Consider the following 17,216-nt stretch of genomic DNA (forward strand, 5'->3'; position numbering starts at 1 on the left):
AGGAAAGGAACAGAAACATCTTTCACTCACCATCTTTCTCTCCAGTCCTGGTTTAGAAGATACATTGTAAAGTATATTTAGGCCTTTTTTTAGGATATGGAAAAGATGATGAGTTATCAGGCTTTAAAAAAAAACAAACAGGGCTGGGAAGGTGGCTCAGTGGTAGAGCGCTTGCCTTGCATGCTCAAGGCCCTGGGTTCGATTCCTCAGCACCACATAAGCAAAAAGAAAAAAGCTGGAAGTAGCGCTGTGGCTCAAGTGGTAGAGTGCTAGCCTTAAACTGAAGAGCTGAGGGACAGCGCCCAGGCCCAGAGTTCAGGCCCCACGACCGGACCCAAAAAACAAAAAAAACAAAACAAACTCAAGTACAATAGTAAGAATAGTGGGAAGAAAAGGCAAATTGAAATCTCAAGTTTCAGAAATGATACTTCAAAGGGCATTTTTTTCCTTTTCTTTTTTCCTTTTCCTGAAGTGTTACTGAAATGTGTGTGTGTGTGTGTGTTTTAAATCATATCGAGTAGTGTTTTAGAAGACTTGAAAGAAGCTTGCTACCCAATTTGCATTTCATGTGGTCAATTCTTATTCAATGGAATAAATATAAGCAAACTAAAAATGCTCTAGAGAAACACACATACACACACACACACACAAGCACATCATACATTGCTGATGTATTCGAAACCTTCTCCTCTTCTCTCACTTCATTTTGTGTTATTGGGTAGAGTGCATCTTCTACAAAGAGGTGTGAATGAGAAATCTAATAATACTCTGAACTAGAAGGAGCCAGCAGAGCTTGTTCATCCTAAAGCTGTGAGGCCATGTTGGGATACGACTGAGAGATGGCATCCAAGGAGCTGGGAGGGGAAAGGCTTAACTTGCTTAACATCAGCTTCCTCGAGCTGAACAGATGAGACAGGAGCTGGCGTAAGTGTCACAGACCATCAAGTTATGTCACTGATGTTGGACAACTGTGGATAGGAGGAGACAATGCCCACATGTGGCTGACAAACGATGTGCTGCACACGGAAGAGTGCCTTCATCTCCAGCAGCTAGCTGGAGGCTCCCAGGGAAAGCCATTTGCTGGGCTCACAATGTCTCGTTTCCTCTGGAGAGAAATATATATATATATATACTTCTGTCATTGCTCATGGTGTATTAACTCATGGTGTAATACTCATCCTGTAGTACCCATTTCTATAACTTCCATCTTCTAAGAAAGGGCAATGGAAGATGCTGTCGCCAGGACACAGCTGAAAAGGAAAGAAATTTCCAGAGGAACAAGGAAACAATGGGAACTTATAATACAGTCCAGTAGCTAGAATGGACAAGGAGACAAGGGGTAGTTAATGTTTCTTCTTTCTCTTCTGTCTAGCAGTAGCTAAACTAGATGCGATGGGAAGTAAGAAAGTTGGATCGTTCATGAAAATACCATCAGAGCTCAAGATTTAAAAAAATCTGTCAGACATAACATGTTTAATTTACACCTGGCTATTCTGACTGACTGAGCAATTTATCATCAGTTCCAGGTTGTCTTTCTTTGACATTCTACCCACGCACACACTTGCATGTTCCAAGGCTGTATAAAGGCAGAAATATTAAAACAAAACCCACACCATGTTACAGTAGAATGATGTGTAATTTATTCATATAACTGACAGGCAGTACTCAAAATTCATTTAAGCAAGTGATTACACAAACATCTAATAATACTAAAATTTGAGAGTCCAAAAGTATAAAATACCACGGGTATGAAATGCCATGGTAAATACTATTCAACAGACTACAGTCATAATTCCAAACTAAACCACATTTTCTGGAAATGATTCTTTTAAGCTGTTTGAGAATAACTTTACTTTTCCCAAGGTATCTACTTCTTCCACGGAGATAAGTCATGATCCTTATTTTTGAGAAAGATTGCACAGTTCTCTCTTGTAATGCATTTTCTTGCAAATTGTTTTAAAATATTGCCCCTTGACATAGAACGCAAACCAGTCATCGTTTAAGTTCACCAAGCCAAGAGGCTTGGATCAGAATCATGCTGGGGGTGACTCTGAGTTCAGCAGGAGGCAGGCAGTGAAAAATGATTTGCAGATTTTGAAATATGATGACTTATTTTGTGGGGCTCTAGGCAGCATAAACACATGAAGACATCCAAGCCAGTAGAATTATGGAAATAAAGTAATTCGATATCCAGATGATGAAGACACAATTGCTACTGGGATGAAGTTACGCTATAATTCTGTGGTACTTCACACAAAAACAGTTCCTACCTAAAGTGACTTCCTTGTAAGTCTTGGTACATGGTCATGATCACACAGAAACAGCTCCTACCTAAAGTGATTTCTTGTAAATTTTGATACAGGGTCATGATGTGCAGCTATATTTGAAGGAAGAGTTTGGCTTATCATGTGTCTGTCTGTATTATTTTAAAGTCTTCTATTTTATCAGAATGTGGTCCAAGCATGAACCAGGCTTGAAAAGCTAGCAGCAGTAGTCATGAGACACATCCATAAATTAAAAGGTTCTCACAGAACAAATTTTGGGCTATACTTCTTACATACAAAATACAGCTAGGGAAAGGAAGTCTGTAATGTTGAATTAAGAGGGAGGAAGAAAAACAATCTAAAAAAAATGGAAAACTCCATTCCTGGGTGTCAAGGTGAGATGTAACACTGTCAAACGCCACAATGTGAGCAGTCACTGGAAGACGCCTACTCCAGAAATAATGTACCTGGGGAATCTCAGAAGTATGACCAAAGGGTGAAAATACTGTACCAAAAGGCATGCATATAAGCACTGCGTGCATTCAATGTGAGCTGGGGCTTAAGTAAGAACTAACATGACAATGAGCCAGATTTCACTGGAGGGAGGGGGTGGAAGAAAGGGGGGGGAACTACATGTTGATTAAACCTTCAGAGGCAGCGAAATGTGGGCACAGCGCCATGTCTGGGTTTTGTAGCTGTTTTAGGATCCTCTTACGAAACTTCTCCCGCACACGATTAAATTCCATTATGTCCATGGGGTCCTCTTCAATCCAAAACTTGTGAAATTCGTGCATCAAGTAGCCTGTTACAGAGTAGACAATGGAGAACACAGGAGAGCGCTGAGCTCTTGAACCACATCCAAATTCATGCTGAATGAATGAGACCCAAACAACAGGAACCATGCAGCCCCAAAGACATCGAAGTTGAGCACATATGATTGTTGAAGATTGTTCTTGAGGATCTGAGGCTTAAAAAAAATAATGATCTGGCATGATTGTAAAAGGGGGAGTTAGGAGGAGAGGTACCAAAGGGTGGGGAGAAGAGGAAAGGAGAGAACGATGGGTGAGTAAATGTCACAGAAGAAACATATATATATATATACATATATATGTATATATGTACATATAAATATGTATATATGTATGGAAATAGTATAATAGTAATATGGAAATAGCATAATATCATAATAGAAATATATATATTAAAAGGAGGGGGAGGTAGGAGGGTGGTTAAGAGTAATACAGAGGGGGTGGATTTCACCTAAGTATATGGTATGCAACTATTACAATGAAGCAACCTTCTAAAATTAAATTATGCTAAGTACCCAAGGGCTGGGGATAGATTGGAGATTGTTTCCTTCTCATGCTCAAGGCCCTAGGTCTGATCTCCAGCAGGACTAGAAAGCAGAGACTTAGATACTTGTATGCATAAGTTCCCAGGAGCATTTCTCACCATTACCAAAAAGTAAAACCAACCCATGTGTCCATCAACAAATGAGGTAGAAACAAGAAAGGCTACAACAGTGATAATCCTTGAAAATATCATTCTGAGTGAAATGAGACACACAAAACCAGTGTGATCCTACTTTTAGACCATGACTGTATGGATGGAGCAGGAAGGAAATAAGGGCTCGGGGAGAGAGGATGTGGAAAGTTACTGCTGAATGAATGCAAAAGTTCTGATTGGAGTGATGGAAACATTTTGGAAATGAATAGTGGTGAGGTTGCACATTGTAAACATAATTGATGCCACGGAATTAAATACTTCCAATTGCTGTAATTGGAAATTTTGTGTTACTTAGATTTTACCACAATAAAAAAAAAACTCTAAACCATGAAAAAGCTTATTCTTTAATACTAGGAGAGCAGCAGCCAATCATCTGCACAGTTGTTGTTGTTGTTGTTGTTGTTTTTTTACAATGACACTTAGAATTATTCTCACTTCCAAAAAGCAAGCACCTAACTTGATTCTGCCATCTCTTGAATATGAATCATATCGGGAACATATCTAAAAGATCAACAGAGACTTCTTCATTCTTCTCCTCCTAATTAAATGAACATGCTAGTCTTCTCTTTCACAATGATTTCACTTTGCCTTTTTTTTCTCTAGAAGATCTTTGGTTCAACTGAGTTTTAAATTACTGTGACAAATCAAACAAATGCATGCTGACAATCTATTATAAGAAAATAAGAATTATAAATTAACTCTGAACAGCACAAATTTGTCATTAGACAATGTGAAATTGTTAATAGACTTTCTAGCTCTGAAAACTCCATGGAAAAGGAGACTAATTCTTTTCCTTCTCTCTCCCTCCTTTTTTCCCTCCCTCTTTACCCTTCACATCTACCTTCCTTTTCTTCCTTCCTTCTACATAAGTTGACTTGTCTTAGAATGCAAACCCACTTGAGTTATTTGGTATCAGATTTCTTTTTATTATTATTTTTTAATTGTTGTAAAGGTGATGTACAGAGGGGTTATTTCATGTTAGGTAATGAGTACATTTCTTTTTGGACAATGTTACCCCTTCCTTTGCTCTAGTTAGCTTTCCTTCCTTCCTTCCTTCCTTCCTTCCTTCCTTCCTTCCTTCCTTCCTTCCTTCCTTCCTTCATTCTTTCTTTCTTTCTTTTTTTTGGTTGGTCTTGGGGCTTGAACTCTGGGCCTGGGCAGTCCCTCAGCTCTTCAGCTCAAGATAAGTTTGCTCTACCACTTGAGCACCACTTCCGGTTTTCTGGTGATATGGTTATAAGAATCTCATGGACTTTCCTGCCCAGGCTGGCTTTGAACTGTGATCCTCAGATCTCAGCATCCTGAGTAGCTAGGATAACAGGTATGAGCTACCTGTGCCCAGCTCCAGTCAGGTTTCTAACACCATAAATTAAAACTATCTGTAATGTATCTCATTAGTGTCTCCTGGATAAACAGCATCTTTACTTCTATTGACAGTGATGAACAAGCTCTGTGGAAAATCATCTTTTTTTTTTTTTTTTGTCAATCACGGGGCTTTAACTCAAGGCTTGGGCACTGTCCCTGAGCTTTTGTGCTCAATACCATTTTAAGCCATAGTGCTGCTTCTGGTTTTCTGGTAGTTAATTGGAGATAAGAGTCTCACAGAGTTTCCTGCTTGGGCTGGCTTTGACCTGAGATCTTCAGATCTCAGCCTCCTGAGTAATTAGGATTATAGGCTTGAGCCACCAATGCCTGGCTGAAAATCACCTTACAAAATTAATTGTAAAAACTGATAGGAAGGAGGCAATGTGAGCACTATATACATGTATATAATGTGGAATAATCAAACAAGGCAGGTAGCATTTCTATCTCCTTTTTTATCTTGAAGGGCTTAAACAATGGCTAGGAGATCAGGACCAAGGTGGGTCATTATTGAACATTACCCTTGCAATGTTTCCTCTTAAGGGTACAAATTTAAATGGTAAAGCTTGTAGACATAGTCCTTGGAACCCTCTCTTACCCATCAGGAAAATAAGTAGAGTCCATAGATAGTGATCTCAATAAAAAAATGTAGACGTGGTAGACTGGATTCCAAGGTATGCAGTATAATAATCAAACTGCGCTTACTCGTGCAATACTACAGTGTTAAAAAAATTCATTGGGCTAATTGCTTAGTCCATCTGCCAAAGAACATATAAATAACAGAGACACGACATTAGATCAGATAGAAATCCTGTATTCTTTCATTCTTGTTTTCTTGAAGAAAAGGAGATGGGTACCATGTCAGTTGATGATCTGTTAGCCAAGGAAGCTAAGCAGGGAGTGTAGAAAAGAGAGGAGGAAACAGAACTCAAGCTATTGCTTACCATCTTTCACTTACTTTACGCCGTAGCTGTGTGGCATAAGCAGATGTTACCTCTCCACTTTACAGAGGACAGGGCTCTTGAATGGTGCCCAATTACACAATTACAGCTGGAAACCAACATCTGAAAGCAGCTAGTTTTCTACTACTACACTGGGCTGCTTTTCTTAGTATGTTCTTTGTCCTTCTTGATAGCTCTTTTAAGGGTCAAAGAAAAAAAAATTCCCTTTTCTCTCTGACCATTGTAGTTTTCTCTCCTCACCACACCTAACCTCACTCCATTTCAATAGGGCTGTGTTCAGTGGGGCTTTAGGTAATTTTTTGTAGCACATTGCCTTGGCAGGGCAGTATTCACTGAATAGGACCATAAAGGCAGAATGATAGAGACATTATATTCTGATATTCTCCCACCTGGCTAAAATACTTGCTTTGAATACTAATTTGGCTTTCCACTGCCAACCTGCCATGTATTTATTGCTACTTGAATGTGTCTTGGCTTTGCTTCACCGCATCCAGTTAAGAGAGAGCAGAGTTGCATGCAAGGACACAGATAATTGCAAGACTATTACAGAGGAGATGTGCAGAACTCATCATGTTCCACGGAAGGAAAATGAATCTAGGGCACCCGTTTACTTCTGCTAAAGTCTCCCTGAGCCCCTACGCTTCTCATCTAATCTATGGGGGATTGCTGTTTCCAAACAATGAAGAGTGCTCTACTTCATCTTTACTCACCAGGCTAAGATTTTATCAGTTTGGTCAGATAAATCAGACTTTCCTTTCCTCTTCAAAGAAAAATATCCAACATTCCATCCATCCACCCATCCATCCATCATCCATTCACACATCCATTACTGAGTGCTTGCGATGTATGAGCCTCTGTGCAAAACAAACATTCCTACCTTTAAATGCCAATTCCCTATGATGTTAACTTGAACTACTGCCCTGAAGAGATCTCTTACTGTGTGGCTCTGATCCTGCCCCAGCTCTGATGAATTCCAAATTGGTAGCTTGAGCCCTTCTTATTCTGCAGTTTTCGAGCCTTAAATTAGAGTGACCATTCTGTCCTCCATACGGATTTCCCAAAAGGAGTTTGTTTTCACTTTGCCTAAAATTAAACTCATTCTAGTTTCTTTCAAAACTACTCCCCTGATTTCCCTCAAGTGCATTAAAAGTGTATTCCCTTTAGGATTATTCTTATTTTGTAAAAACAATATCTTTTAGGAGCTTCCTGATGAAAGTACAGTGTAAAATGTTTAATAACTTGCATGTAAAAAGGTCTTTATTTTACTTCAATGCTTAATTGGTAAGTTAGGTGGGACTAGAATTCAAAACTGGAAATAATTTTCCTTTTACACCTTACTAATTTTTTTTGTTGGTTATGGGGCTTGAACTCAGGGCCTTGGTGCTATCCCTGAGCTCTTTTGCTCAAGGCTAGTGCTCTACCACTTTGAGCCAGAGGTCCACTTCCAGTTTTTGAGTGGTTAATTGGAGATAAGAATCTCGGCGAGGGGGGCCTTTTCTGCCCCTACTGGCTTTGAACCACCATCCTCACATCTCAGCCTCATGAGTAGCTAGTATTACAGGCACAAGGCTTTATTAAATTCTTGTTTGCGTTATTCTACTGTGCCCTAGAACACAGTACTGATTCGAGAAGTCAAATGTCATCTTAATTCCAGACTCTTCATGGGACGGTTTGGAAATTTCCAGAATTGTCTCTTTCTTGTGTCATAACAGTCTTAGAATCATATGGCTCTTGTTGGGGATCTATTTTAGTCTGTTATGTTGAGGCTTCCTTCATTTCTGAAAGCTTTTCACAATTGCTTTCTTTGGTTCCTTTCCCTTGGTTTTCACTTTTTCTGATACTTTCATTCTTCAGGCATAAGAGTACCTAGGTCTTTTCATTTTTCAACTTTTCTTTTTTTTCTTTTGAACTCAGGACTTGGGCTCTGTCCCTGAGTCTCTCTGTGCTAAAGGCTAGTGCTCTACTACTTGAGCCACTTGAGCACCACTTCCAGCCTTTTCTGTGTATATGGTACTGAGGAATCAAACCTAGGGCTTCATGTATGCTAGGCAAGCACTCTACCACTAAGCCACATTCCCAGTCCTTATTTTCTATTTTTTTTTTGTCATCAATGTTTTTATGTTCCACTTCCTGATCCTTTTTTGATTCTTCTAATTACTTTTTAAAATTTATTTTTATTTTTAATGTTCTTTTATTCTATAAAGGTGATGTAGAGAGAGCCTATATTTACATAAGTCAGGTAGCAAGTACATTTCTTTCTGGACCATATCACCCCTTCCCTTGCTCTCTCCCAGTCATAAGCAAGTTTTTCAATTTTATCTTCTAGTCTTAAGAGATTTGATTTCTGCTACAACACATAGAGATCTAACAGTTTACTCAGGCTGCCTGCAGAGCTATGCTATTCTAGATAAGGAGAAAGATACTTAAGGCATCTTATAGTCAGTCCAGAAGTTGACTGGCTGGATTTCATGTAAGAGCTTTCTAGAAAAGAAGAAAATTCATGATGTCTGAAAATGTTAGAATGAAAAACAAACAAAATAACTCAAACCAAAGGATGAATTTCAAAGGGCCTACACAAAGCAACCAAGTCACAAGTGTTTCGCCTTTGACTTTTTTATTTTGTCGGTCGTGGGGCCTGAACTTAGGGCCTGGGTGCTGTCCCTGAACTCTTCAGCTCAAGGCTAGCTCTCTACCACTTGAGCCGCAGCACCATTTCCAGTCTTTTCTGTTTATGTGGTACTGAGGAATCAAACCCAGGGCTTCCTGTATGTGAGGCAAGCACTCTACCCTGATCCACCTTCCCAGCCCCTCACCTTTGACCTTTGTTCTTTAGAAATCTCTATGGATAGTTAAACACCAGAACACTTACAGAATGTTTGCTGAAAGTGAGACAAGGTTGGAGCTTCTGGGGCAATGTTGTAGAAGTGGGTTTTTAGAGCTCCGCTCACCAGAAGATTATAGGCCAGGTCGGTGATATTGATGCCCACAATTGCAAAGGAGTACCTGCAAGTGAAAGCCAGAAAACCAACAGTGTCACGCAGACAGGAAGCACACTTTGCAAACTGATTAACCTGAAGCTGAAATTCCTTTTCAACTTATCTGAGGAGAAAATTATTCGTAATCCTAGCTACTCAGAAGGCTGAGATCTGAGGATCATGGTTGGAAGCCAGTGTGGGCAGGAAAGTCTATGAGACTCTTATCTCCAATTAATCACAGACAAAGCCAGAAGTAGTGTTATGGCTCAAAGTGGTAGAGCACTAGCCTTGAGTGCAAAAGTTCAGGAACAGCACCCATTTCCTGAGTTCAAGCCTCAGGTCTTTGATTTGGTAATTCATATGATAGAAATATACCTGAAGTAGATTAAGCTCTACACTATATTATTATAGTATGATTTATAATGTCAAGATAGGGAAACTTCTAAAGAAGTAAATAAACATCTTAAGGAAGATGGCTAGAAAAATAAGCCAGGGTAATATGTAATGTATTACAGTCAGCTAATTATATATATATATATATAAAATTTGGGGGGGGGTTGGTCATGGGGCCTGAACTCTGGGCCTGGGCGCTGTCCCTCAGCTCTTCAGCTCAAGGCTAGCACTCTACAACTTGAGCCACAGTGCCACTTCTGGATTTTTCTGCTTATGTGGTGTTGAGGAATCTAAGCCAGGGCTCATTCATGCAAGGCAAGCACTCTAACACTGAGCCACCTTCCCAGCCCCTAAAACTACATTCTTAAAGACTAAGCATGAGTAAAAAGAACCAAGTTTTCTCATACATACACATATATGCATGGAAAAAGGCTAGAATGAGGCTCTATAAAACATTAATTTAGGTATGCAAAAATAGTAAGATTGGGATGATGACTCTTTTGGTTTTCTTTCCCAGGTCTTCTACATTTTAAAAAATAAATCATACTGACTTTTTTTTTTTTTTTTTTTTTTTTTTTTAGGAAATAGAGACATCTATTAGCCTATTACCTGTGATCAATTTATACTACTTTCAAAACTAGGTAAGGAATTCAACAAAAACATTAACAAAAAAATCTACTGGCCAATTTCCTTTAAGAACATATGTAAAAATCTCTCAACTAAATGCCAATAAATTCAATATAAACATCACAGCCAAGAACTATGTGTCCTCTATGGTATGGAAGCTTGATTCATATTTTTTAAAGTCAATTAACATTTTTTCTACTTCCTGTGTGTTCTTAAAAAATTATTGTCAAGGTGATATACAGAGTGGTTACAGTTACATAAGCAAGGTAGTGATTACATTTCTTGTCTAACTTGTTAACCCCTCCCTCATTTTTCTTCCTCTTTACCCCCCCCCACTCCCACTCCCCAAGTTGTACAGCTCATTTCCAACATATTGTCTTGTGAATATTGCTGATACTGATTTTCAGCTGAGGAAAAATTTAACTCTATTAGTATAAAGTATATTTTCTAGTCTCTTTTCGATGTATATATTAAAAATGGAAAGGAAGCCAGGTGCCCATGACTCACACCTGTTATCCTAGCTACTCAATCTGAGGAGTGTGGTTTGAAAGCCAGCCTGGGCAGGAAAATCTGTGGGGCTCTTATCTCCAATGAACTACCAAAAAGCCAGAAGTGGAGCTGTGGCTCAAGTGGTAGGGCAAAAGAAGCTGAGACAGTGACCAGGCCCTGAGTTCAAGCCCCAGGACTAGCATGAAAAGAATGGGTAGGGTATAAATTCTCAAACCTTCTTTGTTGCTACAAATCTAGCACAGAACTATGTCTGGATGAAAGGCATTATTGGGAAAAAAGTGTTTAAAGTACATTTTTCTCTAATAGCCCTATACTTGGTAGAAAACCTTAAGTAAGAACTGACAAATCCATCTCTAAGTGATATATTTTGAAAATGATTTCTTTACAGCTATAACTTTCTTTATCTTGGCAGTGGATTAGAGATAAAGTCATACATAATCACACAATTAAGTCTAGAAACATAAATGGGTCCTTCTGAAAAATATCTGGGTTTCACATTCCATCAGGACAAGTGGAATTCCATCCTGTCATCGTTCACAGCACTCCGAGGACATTTTGTGCTGTATCTTGTTCAGACTCACAATCTTTACTTAAGTGAGATTTGCACTCACCCAATTGCTTTATCCATCCTTTTCTTCTCCCATTCTGCTTTGCTGAACTTACTAAAAGAACAAAGAAATAAACAAATACCATTTAATCTTAATAGATATTCACTTTCTTGTGTAAAACTATTAACTATGTGTCTGTACCTTGGCCACCCAAATGCTGATCTAATGAATATCATCAGCGTTAAAAACAACAGTATGAGCAGAACATGGCAACAGTTGGAGGACTGAGAAAGGAGGCTTATGAGCTGCAGGCTGGCCTACGCTACAGTGTGAGAACCTGTCTTAGTAAAACAGAACAACACAAAAAGCAACAATGCACTTTCACATGAAATTCATAAGCAGAGTTGAGAATGTGAATTTACCTGCAATTCACTTTAGTATTAAGATATTCTTTAACATCAAGACATTCCTTAATATTAGCCTCATCACAGACTACCTTTTTAGAGAAAGCTTGCCTGCCCTCATCTCCTTCTCCCCTGACTAGAAGTTGCTTCATGCTCAGGATTCTCCATTGGATTTTGCTTGGTTTTTATCTCGAGGTATTTGTCCCCTGGTTCACATTTTCCAAATAAATGTTTTATTGGTAAATAAATGATAGAATAAAGAGAAGGGGGAAAGAAAGAAGGAGGGCAAAGAAGAGGAAAGAGGAAGAAAGGAAGGAAAGGAAAGAAGAAGGAAAACAGGAAAGAAGAAAAGAAAGGAAGGAGGGGCAAATGGAGTGAGAGAGGGAAAGAAAAGAAGAAAGGAAGAAGGAAGGAATGTAGGGGAGAAGGAAGAGAAAAAGGAAGGAAGAATGGGACAAAGGAAGAGGAAAAAGGAAGGAAGAAGGAAAGGAGGAGGAAAGGGGGGACAAAGGAAAGGAGGGAAAACAGGAGGAAGGAACAGCTTACAAAGTTTAAAACTTCTGTTCCAACAAGTGCTATGACATTTCCCTGGCTAAGCTAAGTCAGCTAAGCCATAACAGCTCCATTTAATCCATTTCCTAACTTGAACTTCTGAATAAAACTGTGCTTATTTGTCTATCTCCCTCCACTGCTGAGGTCTTGTAGGGGAGAAGATTGTTCTGCTCTTCCTCCTGAACGATGTAACCTTTATTCGAAGGGTCACAGTAGAAACAACAACCACAACAAAACACAAAATACCAGTTAGCGTTGGAACTAATCATTTTGAAAGTAGAGTTCTGAAAGCTTAGCTCTCATCTGAAGTAGGAGAAAGCTGAGTTCTCTGGAATGCGTGACAAATGCTATGTTACAAAGTGTGTACACTATACACACAAGACCACAACTAGAAAGTATTATAAGATACACACAGCACACTACCACAATATATATCACATCAAACACACAGCATACAAGCACAAAATGTCATGCAAAGGAGTTACCTTAGTAACTATGCTTTCTACCCTGCAAATGACTGGCTATGACTCAAAGTACCTACTTTAAAATCATGTTAAGGTGGCAGCTGTTTTTCTTTTAATATAATTTTATTGTTCTTATTGATAATTGTGTTGTACCGAGGGGGTTGCTAGTTCATAAGTCAAGGAATGAGTACATTTCTTATTTTGGACAATGTCACCCCTTCCTTCACTTTCCCCTACTTTCTCACTTCCAGCCCTGCCCACAAGTTAGGTGGCTCAGTTTTCATGGAGCGTATACTGTTAACATGACTGCAATTGTTCACTCTTCTTCCCTCCTTTTCTGTGCCCCTCCTTTCCCCCTTCTTAAAACAAAACAAAACAAAAACCAAGCTGGGCACTGGTGGCTCACACCTGTAACCCTAGCTACTCAGGAGGCTGAGATCTGAGGATCGTGGTTCAAAGCCAGCCCAGGCAGGAAAGTCTATGAGACCCTTATCTACAATTAACTACCAGAAAACCAAAAGTAGAGCTGTGGTTCAAAGTGGTAGAGTGCAGGCCATGAACAAAGGAGCTCAGAGACAGCACCCAGGCCCTGCATTCAAGCCCCACAGCTGGAGGGGGGGGGGGCCCAAACCAAAATAAAAACAAACACTTGAGTCAATTTGAAGCAATTAATATAGGAGTTTCAATGTGTTCAACTGTACTGTGATCTGAAGGATAAAGTATGATATCTATCTATCTATCTATCTATCTATCTATTTATCTATTTTTTTTTTTTTTGCCAGTCCTGGGCACTGTCTCTGAGCTTCTTTTTGCTCAAGGCTAGCACTTTACCACTGAGCCATAGTGTCACTTCCAGCTTTTTCTGTTTATATGGTACTGAGGAATCAAACCCAGGGCTTTATGCAAGCTAGGCAAGCACTCTACCACTAATCCATATTCCCAGTCCCTGATAATTTTATTTACATGTCTATACACATGTATGACACACACCGACATAAACATCAGTCTCTTCTTAGATAAAAGTAGCCATGCAAACTCTCAAATAACTCCTCTCTGATGGCTGGCATAGGAGCTACAAATTAAAATCATGTATTTTTATTTATTTATTTTTGAGAATGGTTCACAGACCAACTTAATCTCCCTCCAATGAAGATTTCAAATCTTCAAATGAAGACTTGAAGCTTTGCATATTTTCTGACTGATATTCCTTTAGGAAAACCAGTGTGGACACATGGAGACCCTCAGCCAATTTTAGTTGGGAGGGAGTTAGTTCACAGGCTCCATATTACAGAAATATGCAATTGACAGGATATAGTTAAAAACTCAAAATAGCATCCTGTCAGCTATGCACTGTATCACAAAAAACAAAGTGATTTTAATATTTTTCTTAAAGAAAAAGAAAAATTTTATATATTAGAGAAGCTTACAAATACAAAGGGGCAGAGTACAATATAATTAAATGAACCCTGACCAAATGGGGCTAGGGTAGAGGACCCCCCCAAAGTCAACCTCCTCCTGAATACTGAGAACATTAGGATAGAATTCATAATGCATAAGCCTTATGAATAAGCACTAACAACTAAGCTGCAGTGGTGCCAAGGAGAAAATGACACAAAACCATGAGGGCAAAATACTGGAACTCACCTTAGAAGAAAAGCAACTAACAATGCACACACACACACACACACACACACACACACACAGTAACTATAATAAATTAGAAATAGGTGAATAAAAGAGTAACTTTTCTTTGTGCAACCAAATCCCCAATTAAACATCCCTCTTGGGGATTCCATTCTGTGTGGAGTGGTGGTCAGCCTTTAGGTGATGGGTCTTTTAGATGAACTCTTCCTCCAGCCACGTTCACCTGTGGCTGAACAAAAGGCTCCTTTGCCATTTTTCCATCTGCTTAGTTTCACCTGACTTGCAGCTAAGAAAAACAGTCCTCAAAGAATGAATTACATGAAAACTTGGTAGATGCAGTATTTAAAAAAAAATCTGTATCTTTTTTACAAATTCTTACCCCAATGCATTCTAAAATAAAATAAAGGAAATGAAACACAAAAGCAAAGACAAAATACCTTATTTCCTCTTTAGTGATATCCCTTCACGAATTCAGTAAAAGAAAAAAATGTTAAGAAAGGTAAATGAAAATGCAAATAGAATCTTGAATATGATGGTGGAAAAAAAGGCACAATAATTCTAGACTATCTCAGGTAGTTCTTGGGGTCCAGGCCTGGGTGCTACCCTGGAGGATTTTTTGCTCAAGGCTAGTGCTCTACCACTTGAGCCACAGCTCCACTTCTAACTTTTTGGTAACTGGAGATAAGAGTCTCATGGCTTCTCCTGCCTAGGCTGGCTTTGAACCACGATCCTCAGATCTCATCTTCCTGAGTAGCTAGGATTATAGGCGTGAGCTACTGGCATCTAGCTGGTCCCTGATTTCTTTGTTTTGTCAGTCATGGGGCTTGAACTCTGGGTGCTATCCCTGAGCTCTTTAGCTCTAGTGAGCACTCTGCCACTTGGGCCACAGTGCCACTTCCTGGTCCCTGATTTCTTGACTTCCATGCTATTTCCAATGTACCCTCTTAGGTATCTATCAACTGTTTCTCCCAGACCCAGTCCTCCTGAGTCTTTCAGGACATGAGTGACATAATCAGTCCCTTTAAACACATATCCCTCTTGAACGAGGCACTTGACATCTTAATCCAAGAATCAATGCTCAAAGACTTCACCATCTATTAGACAAAAGGGCTTGTTTGGGAGAGTTGTAGGCCTCTCGATAATCTCACTTGTAGAGCTATCTTAAAGACGGCCTTTGCCTAACCTATTGAGCCCAATCCATCCTTCACCAGTTACCTGCATTTTGGATGAAGAGAGTCAGAAAGGACCTGTTGAGCTGCTGTCGTGTCCCTTTCTGCAAAATACCTGCAGTGGGAGAGAAAATGAACTGTAACTCTGAGCCCGCTGAATACATTTACTTTGCTCCAGCTTGAGGCCAGGTGAAATTCAGAGATACTCACATAAGATGAACCCTTAATAAGGTTATCAGAGGCATAAAATTATCACTTGTTTCAGAGAGAGTGCCGAAACATTTCATCTCTAGAAGAATCAGCAACAAAGCAAGTACTTCACAAAAGGACTTCATAAAAGTACTTTGTAAAGGTAGTGAGCATATAAAAGCAAAGCATACATGATTTAATTGGATGTTTATATAAGTTTATCTATACACGTAGAGTGTAGCACAGGTTCTTGAATTTCCTTTCAGAAAAATTTAGATCAGCAATTTCATTATATGTCTGTGATTGTTAATGAGATTGAGTTTCATTTCATCTCTTGGTTGTCCTTTGGGGCTTTTTTCTTTCTCTTTAAAAAATTTTTTTGTGCTAGTACAGGGGCTTGAACTCAGGGCCTCATATTCTTGCTTAGCTTTTTTCCTTCAAGGCTGCCACTCTACCACTTGAAAAGCACCTCCACTTCCAGCATTTTGCTGTTTAATTGGAGATAAGAGTCTCTCAGACTTAGGTGCTTTGAGCCTTGATCTTCAGATCTCAGCCTCCTAAATAGCTAGGATTATCGGCATAAGCCACCAGAGCCTGGCTAATCCACGTCCTTGATTGTTAAGATCTATTTGCTATTCACTCATTCACCATACTTGATGATGTAGCATTTCAGATGGTGAGTCAACTCACTAAACTTAAAGGGAAAGAGTTAAAAGAGAGCGAGATGCCACCCAAACCAGCTAAATGTATCGCTCCCCTCGCAGAGTGATGACAACAGACAAGAGTCAATGTGAAAAGAATTCTGTGGTTCGAAAAATGATGACTACTGATGAGTATCAATAAAAAAATAATAAGTGCAATTAGCTGAATCACAGTAAACCCATACAAATAAGAGTTAAATTCTATTTCAAAAACAGAGAAGCCAAGTCTGTAATCATAATTAATCAGGGAGCTGAGATATGGAGAATCACGGTTCAAGGCCACCGTAGGCTAAGTTCCTTAGCTAGATTCTATCTCTAAAATAACCAACAAAAAGCAGGGTTGGAAGTGTGGCTCAAGTGGTACAGAACCAGCATGAGGCTCAAAGCCCAGAAAAAAATTAAAAAAAAAAGTTTTGATCATTAAGCAGGAAACTAGGGCACCAACTCCTTACTAGATAACTAGCAACCGAATAGAAAAACAGAGCAACTGTCCATTTGTGTTTCAGAGAAACCAAATAACCATAGCTGATAAAGGAGATGGTGTCTATAAAGTTCTGGCCAACAGCGGTGGGAAGGAGAACAGAATCAGAAAAGCCAGATCCAGTGGTTCAGAGGAGATTATGGAAGCAGGAAAGGCAAATGATCCACTAGGCTAGGATGACTTTGACCTATCTGAGCACAAAGCTGTAAGTACCACATATCTCCCCCATGATGACAACCCAGTTACTTTAAGCCTTTCAGAATGTCTCCAACTTCCAGAAAATACAGAACATGGCGTAAGCAGACAAATCCTCACCATGGAACATTTCTGTAAGACATTTCTATGATCTTGAATCCAACTCATGACACAGGAGAGGGGGGCGAAAGGACAATCAGAGGAGAGTGTACAACTGAACCAAGTGCAATGGGTGGTCTGACGTGAACTGAATTTGAAAAAAAGCTAAGT

The 17,216-nt window shown here is 39.3% G+C and overlaps 1 protein-coding gene across 3 annotated transcripts in view; it reads right to left on the bottom strand.

The window, feature by feature from the left end:
• Positions 1-1,617: 1,617 nt before the first annotated feature.
• The window catches only part of LOC138838815 (ELMO domain-containing protein 1), a 49,657-nt gene continuing 34,058 nt past the window's right edge, over positions 1,618-17,216 (bottom strand). For 2 of the 3 annotated variants that reach the window (XM_070038168.1, XM_070038169.1), the window contains exons 8-12: positions 15,427-15,495; positions 14,649-14,672; positions 11,211-11,261; positions 8,964-9,097; positions 1,618-3,066 (exon numbers count right to left, since the gene is read on the bottom strand). In XM_070038168.1, coding sequence (XP_069894269.1) covers positions 2,894-3,066; positions 8,964-9,097; positions 11,211-11,261; positions 14,649-14,672; positions 15,427-15,495 — 451 coding nt within the window. In that variant the 3' untranslated portion in view covers positions 1,618-2,893. The remainder of the gene's footprint in view (positions 3,067-8,963; positions 9,098-11,210; positions 11,262-14,648; positions 14,673-15,426; positions 15,496-17,216) is intronic. The other variant, XM_070038170.1, reaches the window with a different exon arrangement.

Source organism: Dipodomys merriami, unplaced genomic scaffold (genome assembly GCF_024711535.1).
Source record: "Dipodomys merriami isolate MVZ:Mamm:240054 unplaced genomic scaffold, mDipMer1.0.p SCAF_29, whole genome shotgun sequence".
NCBI lineage: Eukaryota > Metazoa > Chordata > Mammalia > Rodentia > Heteromyidae > Dipodomys > Dipodomys merriami.